The 16,532-nt window shown below is 45.1% G+C and overlaps 3 protein-coding genes across 3 annotated transcripts in view; all 3 read left to right on the top strand.

Annotated features, from left to right (window-relative positions):
- Positions 1 to 9,720, top strand: part of LOC109524889 (fragile X mental retardation syndrome-related protein 1-like) — a 24,129-nt gene extending 14,409 nt beyond the window's left edge. Inside the window, exons 2-10 of the mRNA XM_019885021.1 lie at positions 5,347 to 5,434; positions 7,296 to 7,348; positions 7,429 to 7,522; positions 7,612 to 7,683; positions 7,823 to 7,971; positions 8,567 to 8,660; positions 8,810 to 8,926; positions 9,034 to 9,204; positions 9,676 to 9,720. Of these exons, the coding sequence (XP_019740580.1) occupies positions 5,384 to 5,434; positions 7,296 to 7,348; positions 7,429 to 7,522; positions 7,612 to 7,683; positions 7,823 to 7,971; positions 8,567 to 8,660; positions 8,810 to 8,926; positions 9,034 to 9,204; positions 9,676 to 9,720 (846 nt within the window). The 5' untranslated portion in view covers positions 5,347 to 5,383. The remainder of the gene's footprint in view (positions 1 to 5,346; positions 5,435 to 7,295; positions 7,349 to 7,428; positions 7,523 to 7,611; positions 7,684 to 7,822; positions 7,972 to 8,566; positions 8,661 to 8,809; positions 8,927 to 9,033; positions 9,205 to 9,675) is intronic.
- On the top strand, positions 1,525 to 4,022 carry LOC109524867 (heat shock 70 kDa protein 1-like). Its single transcript, XM_019884992.1, has 2 exons — positions 1,525 to 1,669; positions 1,937 to 4,022. Exon 2 carries the CDS (start codon positions 1,966 to 1,968, stop codon positions 3,883 to 3,885), a length of 1,920 nt encoding a protein of 639 aa, XP_019740551.1. The 5' UTR covers positions 1,525 to 1,669; positions 1,937 to 1,965; the 3' UTR covers positions 3,886 to 4,022.
- Positions 9,721 to 9,926: 206 nt separating the features above from the next.
- Positions 9,927 to 16,532, top strand: part of LOC109524537 (fragile X mental retardation syndrome-related protein 1-like) — a 12,148-nt gene continuing 5,542 nt past the window's right edge. Inside the window, exons 1-13 of the mRNA XM_019884489.1 lie at positions 9,927 to 10,033; positions 11,895 to 11,947; positions 12,028 to 12,121; positions 12,211 to 12,282; positions 12,422 to 12,570; positions 13,166 to 13,259; positions 13,409 to 13,525; positions 13,633 to 13,803; positions 14,275 to 14,353; positions 14,516 to 14,625; positions 14,791 to 14,877; positions 15,047 to 15,278; positions 16,042 to 16,173. Coding sequence (XP_019740048.1) covers positions 9,983 to 10,033; positions 11,895 to 11,947; positions 12,028 to 12,121; positions 12,211 to 12,282; positions 12,422 to 12,570; positions 13,166 to 13,259; positions 13,409 to 13,525; positions 13,633 to 13,803; positions 14,275 to 14,353; positions 14,516 to 14,625; positions 14,791 to 14,877; positions 15,047 to 15,278; positions 16,042 to 16,173 — 1,441 coding nt within the window. The 5' untranslated portion in view covers positions 9,927 to 9,982. The remainder of the gene's footprint in view (positions 10,034 to 11,894; positions 11,948 to 12,027; positions 12,122 to 12,210; positions 12,283 to 12,421; positions 12,571 to 13,165; positions 13,260 to 13,408; positions 13,526 to 13,632; positions 13,804 to 14,274; positions 14,354 to 14,515; positions 14,626 to 14,790; positions 14,878 to 15,046; positions 15,279 to 16,041; positions 16,174 to 16,532) is intronic.

Raw genomic sequence — 16,532 nt, 5'->3', positions numbered from 1 at the left:
ACACACACACACACACACACACACACACACACACACGACATGCTACACAGGAACACACTTGTGTCAAAGCCACTTGGCTCTTCAAAGTGGGAATATGATCAAATGAGACTCGAAACGTGTATACATGTGTGCTTTTGGCATTGGGCTCAGCATTTTTGAGTCATAAAATGGAGGCAAATCACTGAGCAAATACAATGGCATGAACATGTTTTTTAATACTTGATTTAAAAAATATGTGCTTATGACAATTTAAACAAAACCCACCGTTTTCTCCTCAAAGGACAATTTAATGTGCATTTTGACATCGACGAGAATTAGAATTGAAAGAAAACACGGTGAAGTTACATTTAACTGTTATGTTGTATGCAAATGTCAGAAAACTGCCAATCGAAGTGAAGTCATGCCCGAGTTTTAATGTTTTTTTTAAATTCAGGTTAGAAATGTGCTTTTTTTTCGCGTACCGATAAGGAAGGTCTTTTCAACATTTTAAAATCTTTTTTTTCCGAATTTCTAATATGATTAGCTTCATTTATTATCAGTCTGTGATTCTTGATTAATCTCTCATGTTGTGAGCAAAACTAATTTCCTTGAAATAGGAGAGGTGTACTGTATTGCCCCGTGTAGATTGATCTTGTCTGTGTCCGTTTGACCAATTTTAACCGGATGTATGAAGACTATTTTCCTCTCTTTGTTCAGTGTCGCGGGGAAAGCAAATGAGGATTAGCATGACTTTACGGCACGCAACCAGCAGGAGGTAAACTATTGGCCACTAGGTGTCGCAGTGGTTGTTCGGGACTGATTAGCTTGCTCGACCGACGCTTACTTTGTGGTTGATTAGAACACTGAAAGAATTGCTGCTAGTGGTTGCGTCTTTCCATCGGAATCGTTTAATTTTTTTTTTTTAATTCACCACTTTTGAAGGGCCTTCCTGGAGCTACCGTTCCCATTTGACGAGCTGCTGCACCCAGTAACACAGCAACGTCGCACCATACTTCCAATTCGGATGACAAAATGTGAAGTTAACAGACAGGAAACACCTGCACGACAGAGTACGTCTTTGACAAGAGACCAACGGCCATCAGAAAGGCAGACCCATTGATTCGGCAGAAGGGAATACGTGAATGATTCCGAGCACAGCCAATTAATGTTTCCCGCTAGATCGATATCGTCATTATTAACCTTACGTTTATTGAAGCGGTTATTGTCTTGATACAAAGTACACATAAAGTCACTGCAGTAACTGTTTTGTTGGTTGATGTAATATGACATGAAATGTATGCCACCGCGTTTTAACAAACATTCAATAATCATATCGATAAATGAATGACGTCAACCACATCCAAATTATCTTTATCCAGATTTGTCTGCGTTCGTCTCGCTTTCCCTTCACGATTCCAGAGGGTTCTGGAAGAAGTTGACGTCAATATTTAGTAATGTGACCGTACTTGCCTTCACAATAAGTGCATTCCTCCGTTCGAAGTCCACTCCTATTTCTTTTGTTTTGAAGGCACCAACAGGAATTTGCACTTGTTTGTGACGTAATTGACAGAAAAGTCTGGAAATGTCCAGAATGCAAACTCGCTGGGTATAAAAGCAGCTGGGGCACAGCAAAAACTACACGAAGAACAAACATCACAAGATCCGCGGACCTCACAGTGCCCTTTTAAATGTAAGTTGATGGGTTTTTCTCTATAATTCACACTTGACTCATATTGAATGTGTTCTCTGTTGTTTAGATGTGTAACATGTTCAAATGTTGAACGTGTTGCCATATTTTACATTTTGTGATTTTTAACGTGTAGAGTTGTTATACAGGGAAATATTATCAATATTTAGTAATTGTGTTGCTGTAATGTCATTTCCCCATACAGACGATGTTGTTATAATATGTTAACATGATGTTTAATGTGCTGCTTCAATGTCGTTCCCCTCAGAGACAAACATCTTCACTGTCGGGTAAACAAAATGGTGTCAGCGAAAGGCGTCGCCATCGGCATCGACCTGGGCACCACGTACTCCTGCGTGGGTGTTTTCCAGCATGGCAAAGTGGAGATCATCGCCAACGACCAGGGCAACAGAACCACGCCCAGCTATGTGGCGTTCACCGACACAGAGAGGCTCATCGGTGACGCCGCCAAGAACCAGGTGGCGTTGAACCCGAGCAACACGGTGTTTGACGCCAAGAGACTGATCGGAAGGAGGTTCGACGATCCGGTGGTGCAAGCGGACACGAAGCACTGGCCCTTCAAGGTGGTCGCCGACGGAGGGAAGGCGAAAATCCAAGTGCAGCACAAAGGGGAGGAGAAGGCCTTCTACCCAGAAGAGATCTCCTCCATGGTGCTGGTCAAAATGAAGGAGACGGCCGAAGCCTACCTGGGTCAACGGGTGTCCAGCGCCGTGGTAACGGTCCCCGCTTACTTTAACGACTCCCAACGCCAGGCCACCAAAGATGCGGGTGTCATCGCGGGACTGAACATCCTCAGGATCATTAATGAGCCCACGGCGGCGGCCATCGCTTACGGTCTGGACAAAAGCCAGTCGGGAGAACGCAACATCCTCATCTTTGACCTGGGAGGCGGCACCTTCGACGTGTCCGTCCTGACCATCGAGGGCGGCATCTTCGAGGTCAAAGCCACCGCCGGGGATACACATCTGGGCGGAGAGGACTTTGACAACCGCATGGTGGAGCACTTTGTCGCCGAGTTCAAGAGGAAGCACAAGAAAGACATCGGCCAGAACAAGAGGGCCTTGAGGAGGCTGCGTACCGCCTGCGAGAGGGCCAAGAGGACGCTGTCCTCCAGCTCCCAGGCCAACGTGGAGATCGACTCCCTCTTTGAGGGCCTGGACTTCTACACCGCCATCACCAGGGCTCGCTTTGAGGAGCTGTGCTCCGACCTGTTCAGGGGAACTCTGGAGCCGGTGGAGAAAGCCCTGAGGGACGCCAAGATGGACAAGGGCCAGATCCACGACGTGGTTCTAGTTGGCGGCTCCACACGGATTCCCAGAATCCAGAAGCTCCTGCGGGACTTTTTCAACGGCAAAGAGCTGAATAAGAGCATCACCCCCGACGAGGCGGTGGCTTACGGCGCGGCCGTTCAGGCCGCCATCCTCACGGGGGACACCTCGGGCAACGTCCAGGACCTGCTGCTGCTCGACGTGGCGCCTCTGTCACTGGGCATCGAGACCGCCGGAGGGGTCATGACGCCGCTCATCAAACGCAACACCACCATTCCCACTAAGCAAACGCAAATCTTCAGCACCTACTCGGACAACCAGCCCGGCGTCCTCATCCAGGTCTTGGAGGGCGAGAGGGCCATGACCAAGGACAACAACCTCCTGGGAAAGTTTGAGCTGAGCGGAATCCCGCCGGCTCCACGAGGCGTGCCGCAGATCGAGGTCACCTTCGACCTGGACGCCGACGGCATCTTGAACGTGTCGGCGGTGGACAAAAGCACCGGCAAGGAGAACAAAATCACCATAACCAACGACAAAGGCCGTCTGAGCAAAGAGGAGATCGAGAAGATGGTGGACGACGCCCAAAAGTACAAAGCCGAGGATGACCTGCAGCGGGACAAGATTGCTGCCAAGAACGCTTTGGAGTCGTACGCCTTCAACGTGAAGAGCAGCGTCCAGGATGAGAAGCTGGCGGCCAAGTTGAGCGAGGAGGATCAGAAGACTCTGACGGACAAGTGTGACCAGACCCTCCGCTGGCTGGAGAACAACCAGCTGGCTGACACGGACGAGTTCCAGCACAAGCAGAAGGAGCTGGAACGAGTGTGTCAGCCAATCATCAGCAAGCTGTATCAGGGGGCGGGGCCTGCGGGAAGCTGCGGGGCGCAGGCCAGGGCTGCCGCCCAGGGGCCCACCATTGAAGAGGTGGACTGATCACCTCTGTCGCCTCTCAGACTCCAAGACAGTTTTAAAATAATATAGCTATTTTCAATGTTGTAACTCTTCATCTTGTCAACTCTTGTCATGTACTAAATGCGTTTTATCAATAAATTCTACAAAATTTGTAAAGATGGGGTGTGTGCGCTTGCCTGCGTGTTCCCATACAATACAAGCAGTGACCTCATGGTGGGGCTAATTTTTGGATGTTGCTGCTCCACTGGATTTTGTGCATCTAACCCGTATTGACAACAGAGGAGGTTGTGGGTTCGTTTTCCTGTTGAGCACAATCTGGTCAAGAGCCAGACGAGTCGGACCCGTCCACTGAGCTAAACCAAAATGGATACAGAGAAGAAAACATCGACACATACATCTCATCAAACACAACTGCTGTACATCATAGAAAACAAAGGTCTAGCATAACCTCCATCATCACGTTAGAAAACCCCCTCAGCAAAATATGAACTAACAGCAGAACAATGCATCAAATAACATTAGAGAACTTAAAAAAAAAAAAACAGTAAACACAGTCAAAGAACACGATACGTCGAAGAACACAGTATCCAAGACACCGAACAACAAATCAAAATTAATGTTACGGAAAAGACACAACGTCAAAGACAAATTTGTGGTTGGCGAGTCCTCTGACCAGAAGAACTGGGAATAGCGATGTAAAATAAGAAAAATAGTGAAGAGACTATGTGAAGTGCTGGAGTGTCACGTTGCCATGGTGACCGCCACAAACAGTCACACAGTACGGTGAGTCAAATTGAAAGACAAACATTTGGATCATCAGATCCGCAGTCTCAATCTATCCCTTTGTCTTTCTGTCCATCTATCTGTCTATATGTCACTCTTTATGTTAACCATTCCCTTTCCATCGCCTTCTTTAAAAGAATCGTTTCAGCTGTCAGCTCGAAGAATGATTCGTGGCAAATATGTTGTGTCTGGACCAGCCTAAAATTTCCCTCCTCCAACATACCTGATTCAAATGGTCAGAATCATTATCAGGCTCCTGCAGAGTTTCCTGATAAGCTGGTCAATTGAATCAGATGTGTTGAAGGAGCGAGACATCTAAAACTGGCTGAATAGAGGCACTTGCAAACTATCATCCTGCAGGCCACAAACTGCCCACGGGCCACAACTTGAGACTCCTGCCCTTAAAAACGGATTACGGCAACAGTCGACATTAAATATTATTCAACTCCCGTTCAATAATTTTCGAGTGTACTAAAGACACAGAGGTCTTCACTCACTTGTCCTACTTTTGTCACAAGTTGCAATTGTGTCCTTTCACAAAGCTTAGCTTTTGCGTGATACGAACAGTTTAGAAATCTGCGATTTCTTTTCTTGAATCGGAATTTCATCGTGGTAAAATAATAGTTATTTCTTGTCCCAGTTATTTGTTGTTGTTGTTGTTTTTTTTTTTTTTTAATATGATGGTGTTGGTGCTTTAAGGAGCACCTGTCATCCCAGCATCCTTTGCGTGTCCAATATGGAAGAACTGGAGGTGGAGGTTCGCGGCTCCAACGGGGCTTTTTACAAGGTAAATGTCGGCTTATTATTACGCGACCGCTATATCATAGTGTCCCGCGTTGCAGTGTGTTAGCTGGCACATCGAGGACGGATTTTTTTTCGGGCGACAAGTTGTAACCTTCAATGTTTGCTAGTGACCGGCATTAGCTTCGCTAGCTACAACTAGCTAGTTAAGCTAGCACTGCCGCCGAATCTTCGTCACTTCTTCGGCATCTTATTTTTTGTTACAGCGCCCAAGAAACATAATGATGGTCCACAACCTCGCCTTCATTTCTCCTCGGTGACATTTTTTGCAAGGGTGCTGCTGAACCGTGTTTTGAGTTAGCCAACTTGAGCCGCTGACGTCAAAGAATGAAGTCACAGAGGAGTTTGGGCGTGCTTCGTGTGTTACGGTGATATTTGATGCTAACGGAAGCGGCATCCGTTATCCTCAATTTGCGCTAAAGGTTCGTCAAAGCCTAATTGTGAACTTGGAACGACGGTAACGTTAAGCTCTACAGCCGCGCAGCCACCTCTTTTCTGAAGAACGTCGAAGCTATTTTTTTTTTGTGTGTGTATGTGCGTGTGAGCCAGTTGCTTCTTGTCAGTCATGAGCAGCTGACGGAAGAGTGGACGGTGGCCCCTGATACTGAAACCCTCAATGCTATTTCGAGACGAGCGACCAGAGTAAAATTGCCGTCTGCCGCCCCGCTTTCGTGGCAACCCCTCCTCGTTCTGCTCGAACCGATCATGACTGAGCAATTCGATTTGGATCGTTTTCATTCCGTGTTACTAAAAAAAAAAGTCATGGTACGAGAAAGGGAATATCTGACCTCCCCGTTCGCGTATTCGACGAGCAGAGTAGTTGACAAAAATCCAGAATAGGTGATTTAAAATAATCCCCTGCTCATGTTTTCAACTCCCAGGCTCTCTGGCTTCCTATCGTGTCCAGAAACCTGGATTCTGAAGACTCACTTGCCCAGAGGTGTAAATGAGAACTGATATCGGATCAGAGTGTGAATGCTTATCTCTTAATGGAATGACTTGGTTGAATGGTTGAACTGTTTAGGCGTTGACATGAATTAAAAAAAAAAATCTCTCTCGCCTCAACAATTTCAAATCATTTTTATTTGTGTGAATTCAAACAATTACTACAATGATACTCCTTGTAATAATTTAAAAAAGAAAAAAGCATTTGTTAACACAGAAAAAAAACGTGTAAGATTTTTAAACACCACGAGTAATTTTATACATATTCATTCGTTTACAAAAGATTCATTGTTCATTATTTAAGACTTGGGTTTGTTTAAAATCTCAGTGACTAGGTCACGTTTGACATCCCGGCCACTAGAATGGAGGATGGAAGCCAAGCGATGTGATTCAGTCTTGTCACCAAATGGAGCACTGATTGTCATGTGGTAAAATGGCAACGTGATTTCACCCCATCAGTCTAGTTGATATCTGTCGGCTTTTATTGATGGGTAGAAAGCCCACATTGTTTAGATGTTTATATTTATTAAGGTTTGATGAGTTGAGGGTTTTTTTCCCCTCTTTGTTAGTAATGTCCCATTGTGCTTGAAATTATTTTTGTTCCCTAAAATTCACAATACAGTACTGGCTCTAGTTCTTGGTGCATCACTAATTACTTGGGAAGAAAAATGTCGTGCGTGAATACCATTCGGTTTCAGTCTTGTTTTTTGGTTCTTGAGTCATCTTAAATATTTACTGGTTTGACTTGTCATGGCTGTATGTGCACTTAAAAAAAAAAGAAAGAAAACATGACTCAGAAGATAGTAAGGACTCAATGGGGCTCATATTTTATTGTTTTATAGTAGGTCATAATATTTTGTTCTCGTTGAGTAACGCATTCACGTGTGTTTGTATTTTGACAGGGCTTAGTCAGAGACATCCACAATGATTCTCTCACTATTGCCTTTGAGAACAAGTGAGTTTGTGATTTCCGGCGGCCGTCTGTGTGCGCTGCGCATTTTTTTTGAAGCGATTGTTTGTTTGTTTGTTTTTCAGTTGGCAACCAGAACGCCAGGTGCCCTTCAGCGATGTCCGGATGCCACCCCCTGCTGACGCCAAGAAGGAGATTCGAGAGGGTGAGGAAGTGGAGGTATGGACGAGTCACTTCGATGTACTTGCTTTCTTCCCGCTTTTACTGTCTGGTAGTGTCTTCATCTTCATATCTTATGATCTGGGCAGATCCTTTCCAGGGCCAATGATGTGGAACCTTGTGGTTGGTGGCTGGCTAAAGTCTGCATGACGAAAGGCGATGTGAGTTTTGCTTGACCTCGCGCCCCATGTTGACTGGACCCATTTTGTATCGTCGCCCAAAAACTGACACCGTGATCGACGAACTAAAATATTCATCAGTTGTTTTCTTTGCTCACTGATCTTGTATCCCCCCCCCCAGTTCTTTGTCATCGAGTATGCGGCCTGTGATGCCGTCTACAACGAGATTGTGACATTTGAGCGCTTGCGCCCGGTCAACACCAACAAGGCAATCACCAGTAATTACTTTCACAAGTGCACGATCGCTGTCCCGCAAGATCTGCAAGAAGCGTGAGTACCACAGGAGTGCAGTGGACAAATTTCTTTCGGAACAAATGAAGACTTGCATATTTATACGCGCAACCCTTGTATTGTGTTCGAAAGCTGTTCCCGTCTGTTGCTAACCTGAAAACGGGTCCTTTTTAAGGGTGCCGTCACACATTTTGAGCATGACAACCTAATTAGAAGTTGTGCGGAAATACTGAGGCGCTAACTTTGCCACGAATGGTGACGTTTTGCAAAATCAAACACGTAGGGCTGCTCGATTATGAAAAAATATCAGTCACGATTATTTTGGTGATCTTTGAGATCGCGATGATTCAATCGATTGCATATTTTTGCGGGGGGTACAAAACAAGACGATGTTTCATGTTACATGGAGGCTAATCAAATTCTTTGGAACACTGAAATGATGCACGTTCCTTTTGGATCAAACGACATTTTTTTTAGGTTTTTAGGTTTTTTTTCCCCACCAAATTAAAGTGCAAATGTATACATGAAGTCATTTGGCAATTGAGGAGCGCTGTTTGTTTTCAATGAGTTGTCGCTAGTCTTCTCGAATTAAGAACTAAGCAACTTAAGTTCTGCTTGTGCTGATCCGTTTCAGGTGTCAAACCGAGAATGCGCATAAAGACTTTAAGAAAGCTGTGGAAGCCTGTCAAGTCTCCTACTGTGCCGAGACCAGCCAGTTGGTCATTGTGGTAATGAACTTTCTTCCCTTCTCTCGGACCGGATGGCAATGTCTTCATACCATGTCTGCAATTCCCATGTCACATCCACACGAACACAGCTTAGGCTGCCATTAATCCTGATCAATTATTATTATTTTTTTGTCGCTCTCTCATTCTAGTCCACCAACGAGTCCACGGTGAAGCGTGTGTCTTTGCTGAGTGACATGCACCTCCGCAGCCTCCGAACCAAGCTGATGCTCATGTCCCGCAACCAGGAAGCTACAAAACACCTCGAGGTCAGTTGCTGGCCATTGCGAACTCTGCGGCGGCGATTGGAGAAGGCTGAAGGATTTCAACGCTTGGATCGACCTCACTAATTTTGCTTGTTTGTTTGTTTGTTTAGAACTCCCGGCACCTGGTGTCATCCTTCCAGGAAGAGTTCACGGTGAGGCCTGATTTGATGGGGCTGGCCATCGGCAGTCACGGCAGTAACATTCAGCAAGCGCGAAAAGTTCCAGGGGTCACCGCCATCGATTTGGACGAGGAGACCGGTACCTTCAGAATTTATGGAGAGGTAGTGTTCTTTTCAAAAAGTTGGGGGCTGGCATGGATACAAGCATGAGCTACATCGCTTTTTTTTTTTTGGAGGGGGGTGGGTCTGGTTTTCTTTCATTCGATGATAAAAATGTCATTTCCTCCGGAACGTGTTCCTTGTCGATCTCGTTGTATTCAACACCTAAATCGTATATCGCACGATTTTCCAATATCGCGCACATCCAATATCTTGTTTTTGTCTTTGGTTGAATCGAGATTGAAAAGGATTTGCAAATGGTTGTATTAGTATTTTACGGAACGGAATCAGGCTTTGTATGCTCCAAAGGCCATCCTGTGAAGAACATTTGTTTTGGCGATTGGGCCAGACGGTCTTCTACAAGTTCAACTTCATCGTCAAAGTCACGTGGTCTCGGCCGGTTTTGTCACCTGGATGTTTTGACATTTTCCTTGTTCGTTTGTGCAAAAAAGCTCTCCTGTTTTGGTTTTCCAGACGGCAGAAGCAGTGAAAAAGGCAAGGAACTACCTCGAGTACTAAAGACACAGAGGTCTTCACTCACTTGTCCTACTTTTGTCACAAGTTGCAATTGTGTCCTTTCACAAAGCTTAGCTTTTGCGTGATACGAACAGTTTAGAAATCTGCGATTTCTTTTCTTGAATCGGAATTTCATCGTGGTAAAATAATAGTTATTTCTTGTCCCAGTTATTTGTTGTTGTTGTTGTTTTTTTTTTTTTTTTAATATGATGGTGTTGGTGCTTTAAGGAGCACCTGTCATCCCAGCATCCTTTGCGTGTCCAATATGGAAGAACTGGAGGTGGAGGTTCGCGGCTCCAACGGGGCTTTTTACAAGGTAAATGTCGGCTTATTATTACGCGACCGCTATATCATAGTGTCCCGCGTTGCAGTGTGTTAGCTGGCACATCGAGGACGGATTTTTTTTCGGGCGACAAGTTGTAACCTTCAATGTTTGCTAGTGACCGGCATTAGCTTCGCTAGCTACAACTAGCTAGTTAAGCTAGCACTGCCGCCGAATCTTCGTCACTTCTTCGGCATCTTATTTTTTGTTACAGCGCCCAAGAAACATAATGATGGTCCACAACCTCGCCTTCATTTCTCCTCGGTGACATTTTTTGCAAGGGTGCTGCTGAACCGTGTTTTGAGTTAGCCAACTTGAGCCGCTGACGTCAAAGAATGAAGTCACAGAGGAGTTTGGGCGTGCTTCGTGTGTTACGGTGATATTTGATGCTAACGGAAGCGGCATCCGTTATCCTCAATTTGCGCTAAAGGTTCGTCAAAGCCTAATTGTGAACTTGGAACGACGGTAACGTTAAGCTCTACAGCCGCGCAGCCACCTCTTTTCTGAAGAACGTCGAAGCTATTTTTTTTTTGTGTGTGTATGTGCGTGTGAGCCAGTTGCTTCTTGTCAGTCATGAGCAGCTGACGGAAGAGTGGACGGTGGCCCCTGATACTGAAACCCTCAATGCTATTTCGAGACGAGCGACCAGAGTAAAATTGCCGTCTGCCGCCCCGCTTTCGTGGCAACCCCTCCTCGTTCTGCTCGAACCGATCATGACTGAGCAATTCGATTTGGATCGTTTTCATTCCGTGTTACTAAAAAAAAAAGTCATGGTACGAGAAAGGGAATATCTGACCTCCCCGTTCGCGTATTCGACGAGCAGAGTAGTTGACAAAAATCCAGAATAGGTGATTTAAAATAATCCCCTGCTCATGTTTTCAACTCCCAGGCTCTCTGGCTTCCTATCGTGTCCAGAAACCTGGATTCTGAAGACTCACTTGCCCAGAGGTGTAAATGAGAACTGATATCGGATCAGAGTGTGAATGCTTATCTCTTAATGGAATGACTTGGTTGAATGGTTGAACTGTTTAGGCGTTGACATGAATTAAAAAAAAAAATCTCTCTCGCCTCAACAATTTCAAATCATTTTTATTTGTGTGAATTCAAACAATTACTACAATGATACTCCTTGTAATAATTTAAAAAAGAAAAAAGCATTTGTTAACACAGAAAAAAAACGTGTAAGATTTTTAAACACCACGAGTAATTTTATACATATTCATTCGTTTACAAAAGATTCATTGTTCATTATTTAAGACTTGGGTTTGTTTAAAATCTCAGTGACTAGGTCACGTTTGACATCCCGGCCACTAGAATGGAGGATGGAAGCCAAGCGATGTGATTCAGTCTTGTCACCAAATGGAGCACTGATTGTCATGTGGTAAAATGGCAACGTGATTTCACCCCATCAGTCTAGTTGATATCTGTCGGCTTTTATTGATGGGTAGAAAGCCCACATTGTTTAGATGTTTATATTTATTAAGGTTTGATGAGTTGAGGGTTTTTTTCCCCTCTTTGTTAGTAATGTCCCATTGTGCTTGAAATTATTTTTGTTCCCTAAAATTCACAATACAGTACTGGCTCTAGTTCTTGGTGCATCACTAATTACTTGGGAAGAAAAATGTCGTGCGTGAATACCATTCGGTTTCAGTCTTGTTTTTTGGTTCTTGAGTCATCTTAAATATTTACTGGTTTGACTTGTCATGGCTGTATGTGCACTTAAAAAAAAAAAAAAGAAAACATGACTCAGAAGATAGTAAGGACTCAATGGGGCTCATATTTTATTGTTTTATAGTAGGTCATAATATTTTGTTCTCGTTGAGTAACGCATTCACGTGTGTTTGTATTTTGACAGGGCTTAGTCAGAGACATCCACAATGATTCTCTCACTATTGCCTTTGAGAACAAGTGAGTTTGTGATTTCCGGCGGCCGTCTGTGTGCGCTGCGCATTTTTTTTGAAGCGATTGTTTGTTTGTTTGTTTTTCAGTTGGCAACCAGAACGCCAGGTGCCCTTCAGCGATGTCCGGATGCCACCCCCTGCTGACGCCAAGAAGGAGATTCGAGAGGGTGAGGAAGTGGAGGTATGGACGAGTCACTTCGATGTACTTGCTTTCTTCCCGCTTTTACTGTCTGGTAGTGTCTTCATCTTCATATCTTATGATCTGGGCAGATCCTTTCCAGGGCCAATGATGTGGAACCTTGTGGTTGGTGGCTGGCTAAAGTCTGCATGACGAAAGGCGATGTGAGTTTTGCTTGACCTCGCGCCCCATGTTGACTGGACCCATTTTGTATCGTCGCCCAAAAACTGACACCGTGATCGACGAACTAAAATATTCATCAGTTGTTTTCTTTGCTCACTGATCTTGTATCCCCCCCCCCAGTTCTTTGTCATCGAGTATGCGGCCTGTGATGCCGTCTACAACGAGATTGTGACATTTGAGCGCTTGCGCCCGGTCAACACCAACAAGGCAATCACCAGTAATTACTTTCACAAGTGCACGATCGCTGTCCCGCAAGATCTGCAAGAAGCGTGAGTACCACAGGAGTGCAGTGGACAAATTTCTTTCGGAACAAATGAAGACTTGCATATTTATACGCGCAACCCTTGTATTGTGTTCGAAAGCTGTTCCCGTCTGTTGCTAACCTGAAAACGGGTCCTTTTTAAGGGTGCCGTCACACATTTTGAGCATGACAACCTAATTAGAAGTTGTGCGGAAATACTGAGGCGCTAACTTTGCCACGAATGGTGACGTTTTGCAAAATCAAACACGTAGGGCTGCTCGATTATGAAAAAATATCAGTCACGATTATTTTGGTGATCTTTGAGATCGCGATGATTCAATCGATTGCATATTTTTGCGGGGGGTACAAAACAAGACGATGTTTCATGTTACATGGAGGCTAATCAAATTCTTTGGAACACTGAAATGATGCACGTTCCTTTTGGATCAAACGACATTTTTTTTAGGTTTTTAGGTTTTTTTTCCCCACCAAATTAAAGTGCAAATGTATACATGAAGTCATTTGGCAATTGAGGAGCGCTGTTTGTTTTCAATGAGTTGTCGCTAGTCTTCTCGAATTAAGAACTAAGCAACTTAAGTTCTGCTTGTGCTGATCCGTTTCAGGTGTCAAACCGAGAATGCGCATAAAGACTTTAAGAAAGCTGTGGAAGCCTGTCAAGTCTCCTACTGTGCCGAGACCAGCCAGTTGGTCATTGTGGTAATGAACTTTCTTCCCTTCTCTCGGACCGGATGGCAATGTCTTCATACCATGTCTGCAATTCCCATGTCACATCCACACGAACACAGCTTAGGCTGCCATTAATCCTGATCAATTATTATTATTTTTTTGTCGCTCTCTCATTCTAGTCCACCAACGAGTCCACGGTGAAGCGTGTGTCTTTGCTGAGTGACATGCACCTCCGCAGCCTCCGAACCAAGCTGATGCTCATGTCCCGCAACCAGGAAGCTACAAAACACCTCGAGGTCAGTTGCTGGCCATTGCGAACTCTGCGGCGGCGATTGGAGAAGGCTGAAGGATTTCAACGCTTGGATCGACCTCACTAATTTTGCTTGTTTGTTTGTTTGTTTAGAACTCCCGGCACCTGGTGTCATCCTTCCAGGAAGAGTTCACGGTGAGGCCTGATTTGATGGGGCTGGCCATCGGCAGTCACGGCAGTAACATTCAGCAAGCGCGAAAAGTTCCAGGGGTCACCGCCATCGATTTGGACGAGGAGACCGGTACCTTCAGAATTTATGGAGAGGTAGTGTTCTTTTCAAAAAGTTGGGGGCTGGCATGGATACAAGCATGAGCTACATCGCTTTTTTTTTTTTGGAGGGGGGTGGGTCTGGTTTTCTTTCATTCGATGATAAAAATGTCATTTCCTCCGGAACGTGTTCCTTGTCGATCTCGTTGTATTCAACACCTAAATCGTATATCGCACGATTTTCCAATATCGCGCACATCCAATATCTTGTTTTTGTCTTTGGTTGAATCGAGATTGAAAAGGATTTGCAAATGGTTGTATTAGTATTTTACGGAACGGAATCAGGCTTTGTATGCTCCAAAGGCCATCCTGTGAAGAACATTTGTTTTGGCGATTGGGCCAGACGGTCTTCTACAAGTTCAACTTCATCGTCAAAGTCACGTGGTCTCGGCCGGTTTTGTCACCTGGATGTTTTGACATTTTCCTTGTTCGTTTGTGCAAAAAAGCTCTCCTGTTTTGGTTTTCCAGACGGCAGAAGCAGTGAAAAAGGCAAGGAACTACCTCGAGTTTCTGGAGGATTCTGTCCAAGTACCAAGAAACCTTGTTGGTATGTACACATCCTTGGAAATGGATGTTTAGCTCACCCCCTCACCTCCCTTTTAACATTTTTTTTTCTTTTGAGCATCGCTTAATAGCGGCAATGATGGTTACTGGAAAGATTTTTCAATGCAGGAAATCTGCAATCGGCTCACCTGTTGTCTGCCCTTAGGGAAAGTCATCGGTAAGAATGGAAAAGTCATTCAGGAGATTGTGGACAAGTCCGGAGTGGTGCGGGTCAGGATCGAAGGAGACAATGACAACAAGCAACCACGACAAGAAGTGAGCCGCGTTCTTGTTGTTTATTTCTTTTCTTTGTTTTTTTTTATTTTTTTATTTTTAGCTCCTCACTGAGCAATTGTCACATTTCTTTCCACGCTGGATTTGGTGGCATTGCCTGACATATACTGACCTGCACGTTGTGCTCGTTTGGTTTTGTTGACACAGGGAATGGTCCCCTTTACCTTTGTCGGCACGAAGGAGAGCATTGGGAATGTCCAGGTCTTGCTGGAGTACCACATCTCGTACCTCAATGTAAGGGCATGCTTGGGTGTGTGTGTGTTGCACAAGTCACACAGGATGTGTAGAAATGGAAATGCTTTTCCCCCCTTAACACCAAATACTTTTTATTTATTTATTTATTTTTTTAAATCATGTTTCTTTTTTTTTCCCTCCATACATTGGATCTGATCTGCCCAACTAGGAGGTTGAACAACTTCGTCTGGAGCGGATGCAGATTGATGAACAGTTGCGGCAGCTCACGCAGGGCCACCGACCCGGAGAGAGGAGCGAGCGCGGAGGAGCAGGAGGGGGAGCAGGAGGAGGATATAACGCAGACGGCGGCACCAACGCCTCGTCGTCCTCGTCGCATGTCGGGCGCTCCTACAACAGTCGAGGTCGTGGGCGCAGAGGCCACGGCTACAGTACCGGATACGGTAGGCACGCCGAGCTGGTGGCGGATGCGACAGTATCGCCTGTGGGCTCCCATTGACGACGTTCATGATTTTTTTTTTTTTTTTTTAAATCCTCTAAATCAGGGGTGCCCAACCTTTTTTGACCAAAGCTCTACTTTTCAAGCAACCAACCTACTGCGATCGACCCGTTAAGCGCACGTGCACGCATACACACGATACGATAGTTTGTGAAAAGGAAATCACCGCCTATCTTCGTGGGAGATGCGATGGGTCGCACTTTTGCGGCGTCATAAGTGCAGAAACTATCGTACGTATGTGGGTGGCGAACAACTTCCGGTGGTGCAGATCATGGGCCGGCATGGGTTCAAGGTGATCTGCTTTTTTTTTTTTGATTCTATATTTTTTAAATACTGTTTTTGTGTAAGTGAAACTCATAGGATGCTTCGGGTTCAGTGTGCAGGAACACAAAAATCGATCCAGTCAAATCAATAACACGCACCCAGACGCACATGTTTTCCCGGGCTAGCGGTCGATCGCGATGGACGTATTGGGCACCCCTGCTCGAAAGCATGCTCGCGAAGACTCTCGTGTCTGGCCACTTCTGTAATTTTTTTCCCCCCCGTATTGCAGGATGTCTGTTTGCCTATGATTCGTGGTGTGTGTATGAGGGAACGTGGATGAAATGAGCCCGCGGAGCTACAGTCGTCTATTTCCTCTCTACTCGGTGTAATTTGCGCACGACTCCGTAGCGCAGGAACTCAGTGCAACATTGTGCTTCTGCCAGGCACCAACTCGGAGCACTCCAATGCATCCGAGACCGACTCGGAGCGTCGAGATGAAGTCGGCGACTGGTCTCAAGCTGCTGAGGAGCAAATGAGGCGAGTCCTAACTTCTGTCAAGCGTCGTCTTCTGGACTGTGTGTGTCTCTTGCTTATGCTCGCTTGGTATGAATATTATTGCTCATGTTGGCTGATTATTTACACTTGAGTTGACCCTCTCTTTTCATTGGACTTTAGCTTGTTAGCTCCTCAAAAGTTGGTTTCAGATGAATTTTCTTGTCACTCACCCGATTCTGACTGCAGGCAGCACTTCGGTTTCAGTGGTATTTGTGCGTTACACCATTTTGTCTTCAATATGAGTCATTCAAAGTTTTCCACGATGTTTCCAAATCATTAGATTTTTGGAAAGATTTTAAAAATCCTGGAAAGACCTTTTCCATGACCTACCAAATCCTGTGATATTTCAGTTAAGCCTCTGATTGCATGATCCATTCCG

The sequence above is a fragment of the Hippocampus comes genome, unplaced genomic scaffold (assembly GCF_001891065.2).
Source record: "Hippocampus comes isolate QL1 unplaced genomic scaffold, H_comes_QL1_v1.1 scaffold90, whole genome shotgun sequence".
Classification (NCBI taxonomy): domain Eukaryota; kingdom Metazoa; phylum Chordata; class Actinopteri; order Syngnathiformes; family Syngnathidae; genus Hippocampus; species Hippocampus comes.
The sequence above is the reverse complement of the archived record's forward strand: the minus strand, read 5'-3'. Positions and strand labels throughout refer to the sequence as shown.

Excerpts from the sequence above, each read along its gene's own strand:
- LOC109524867 (XM_019884992.1), top strand. The coding sequence starts at position 1,966 with ATGGTGTCAGCGAAAGGCGTCGCCATCGGCATCGACCTGGGCACCACG.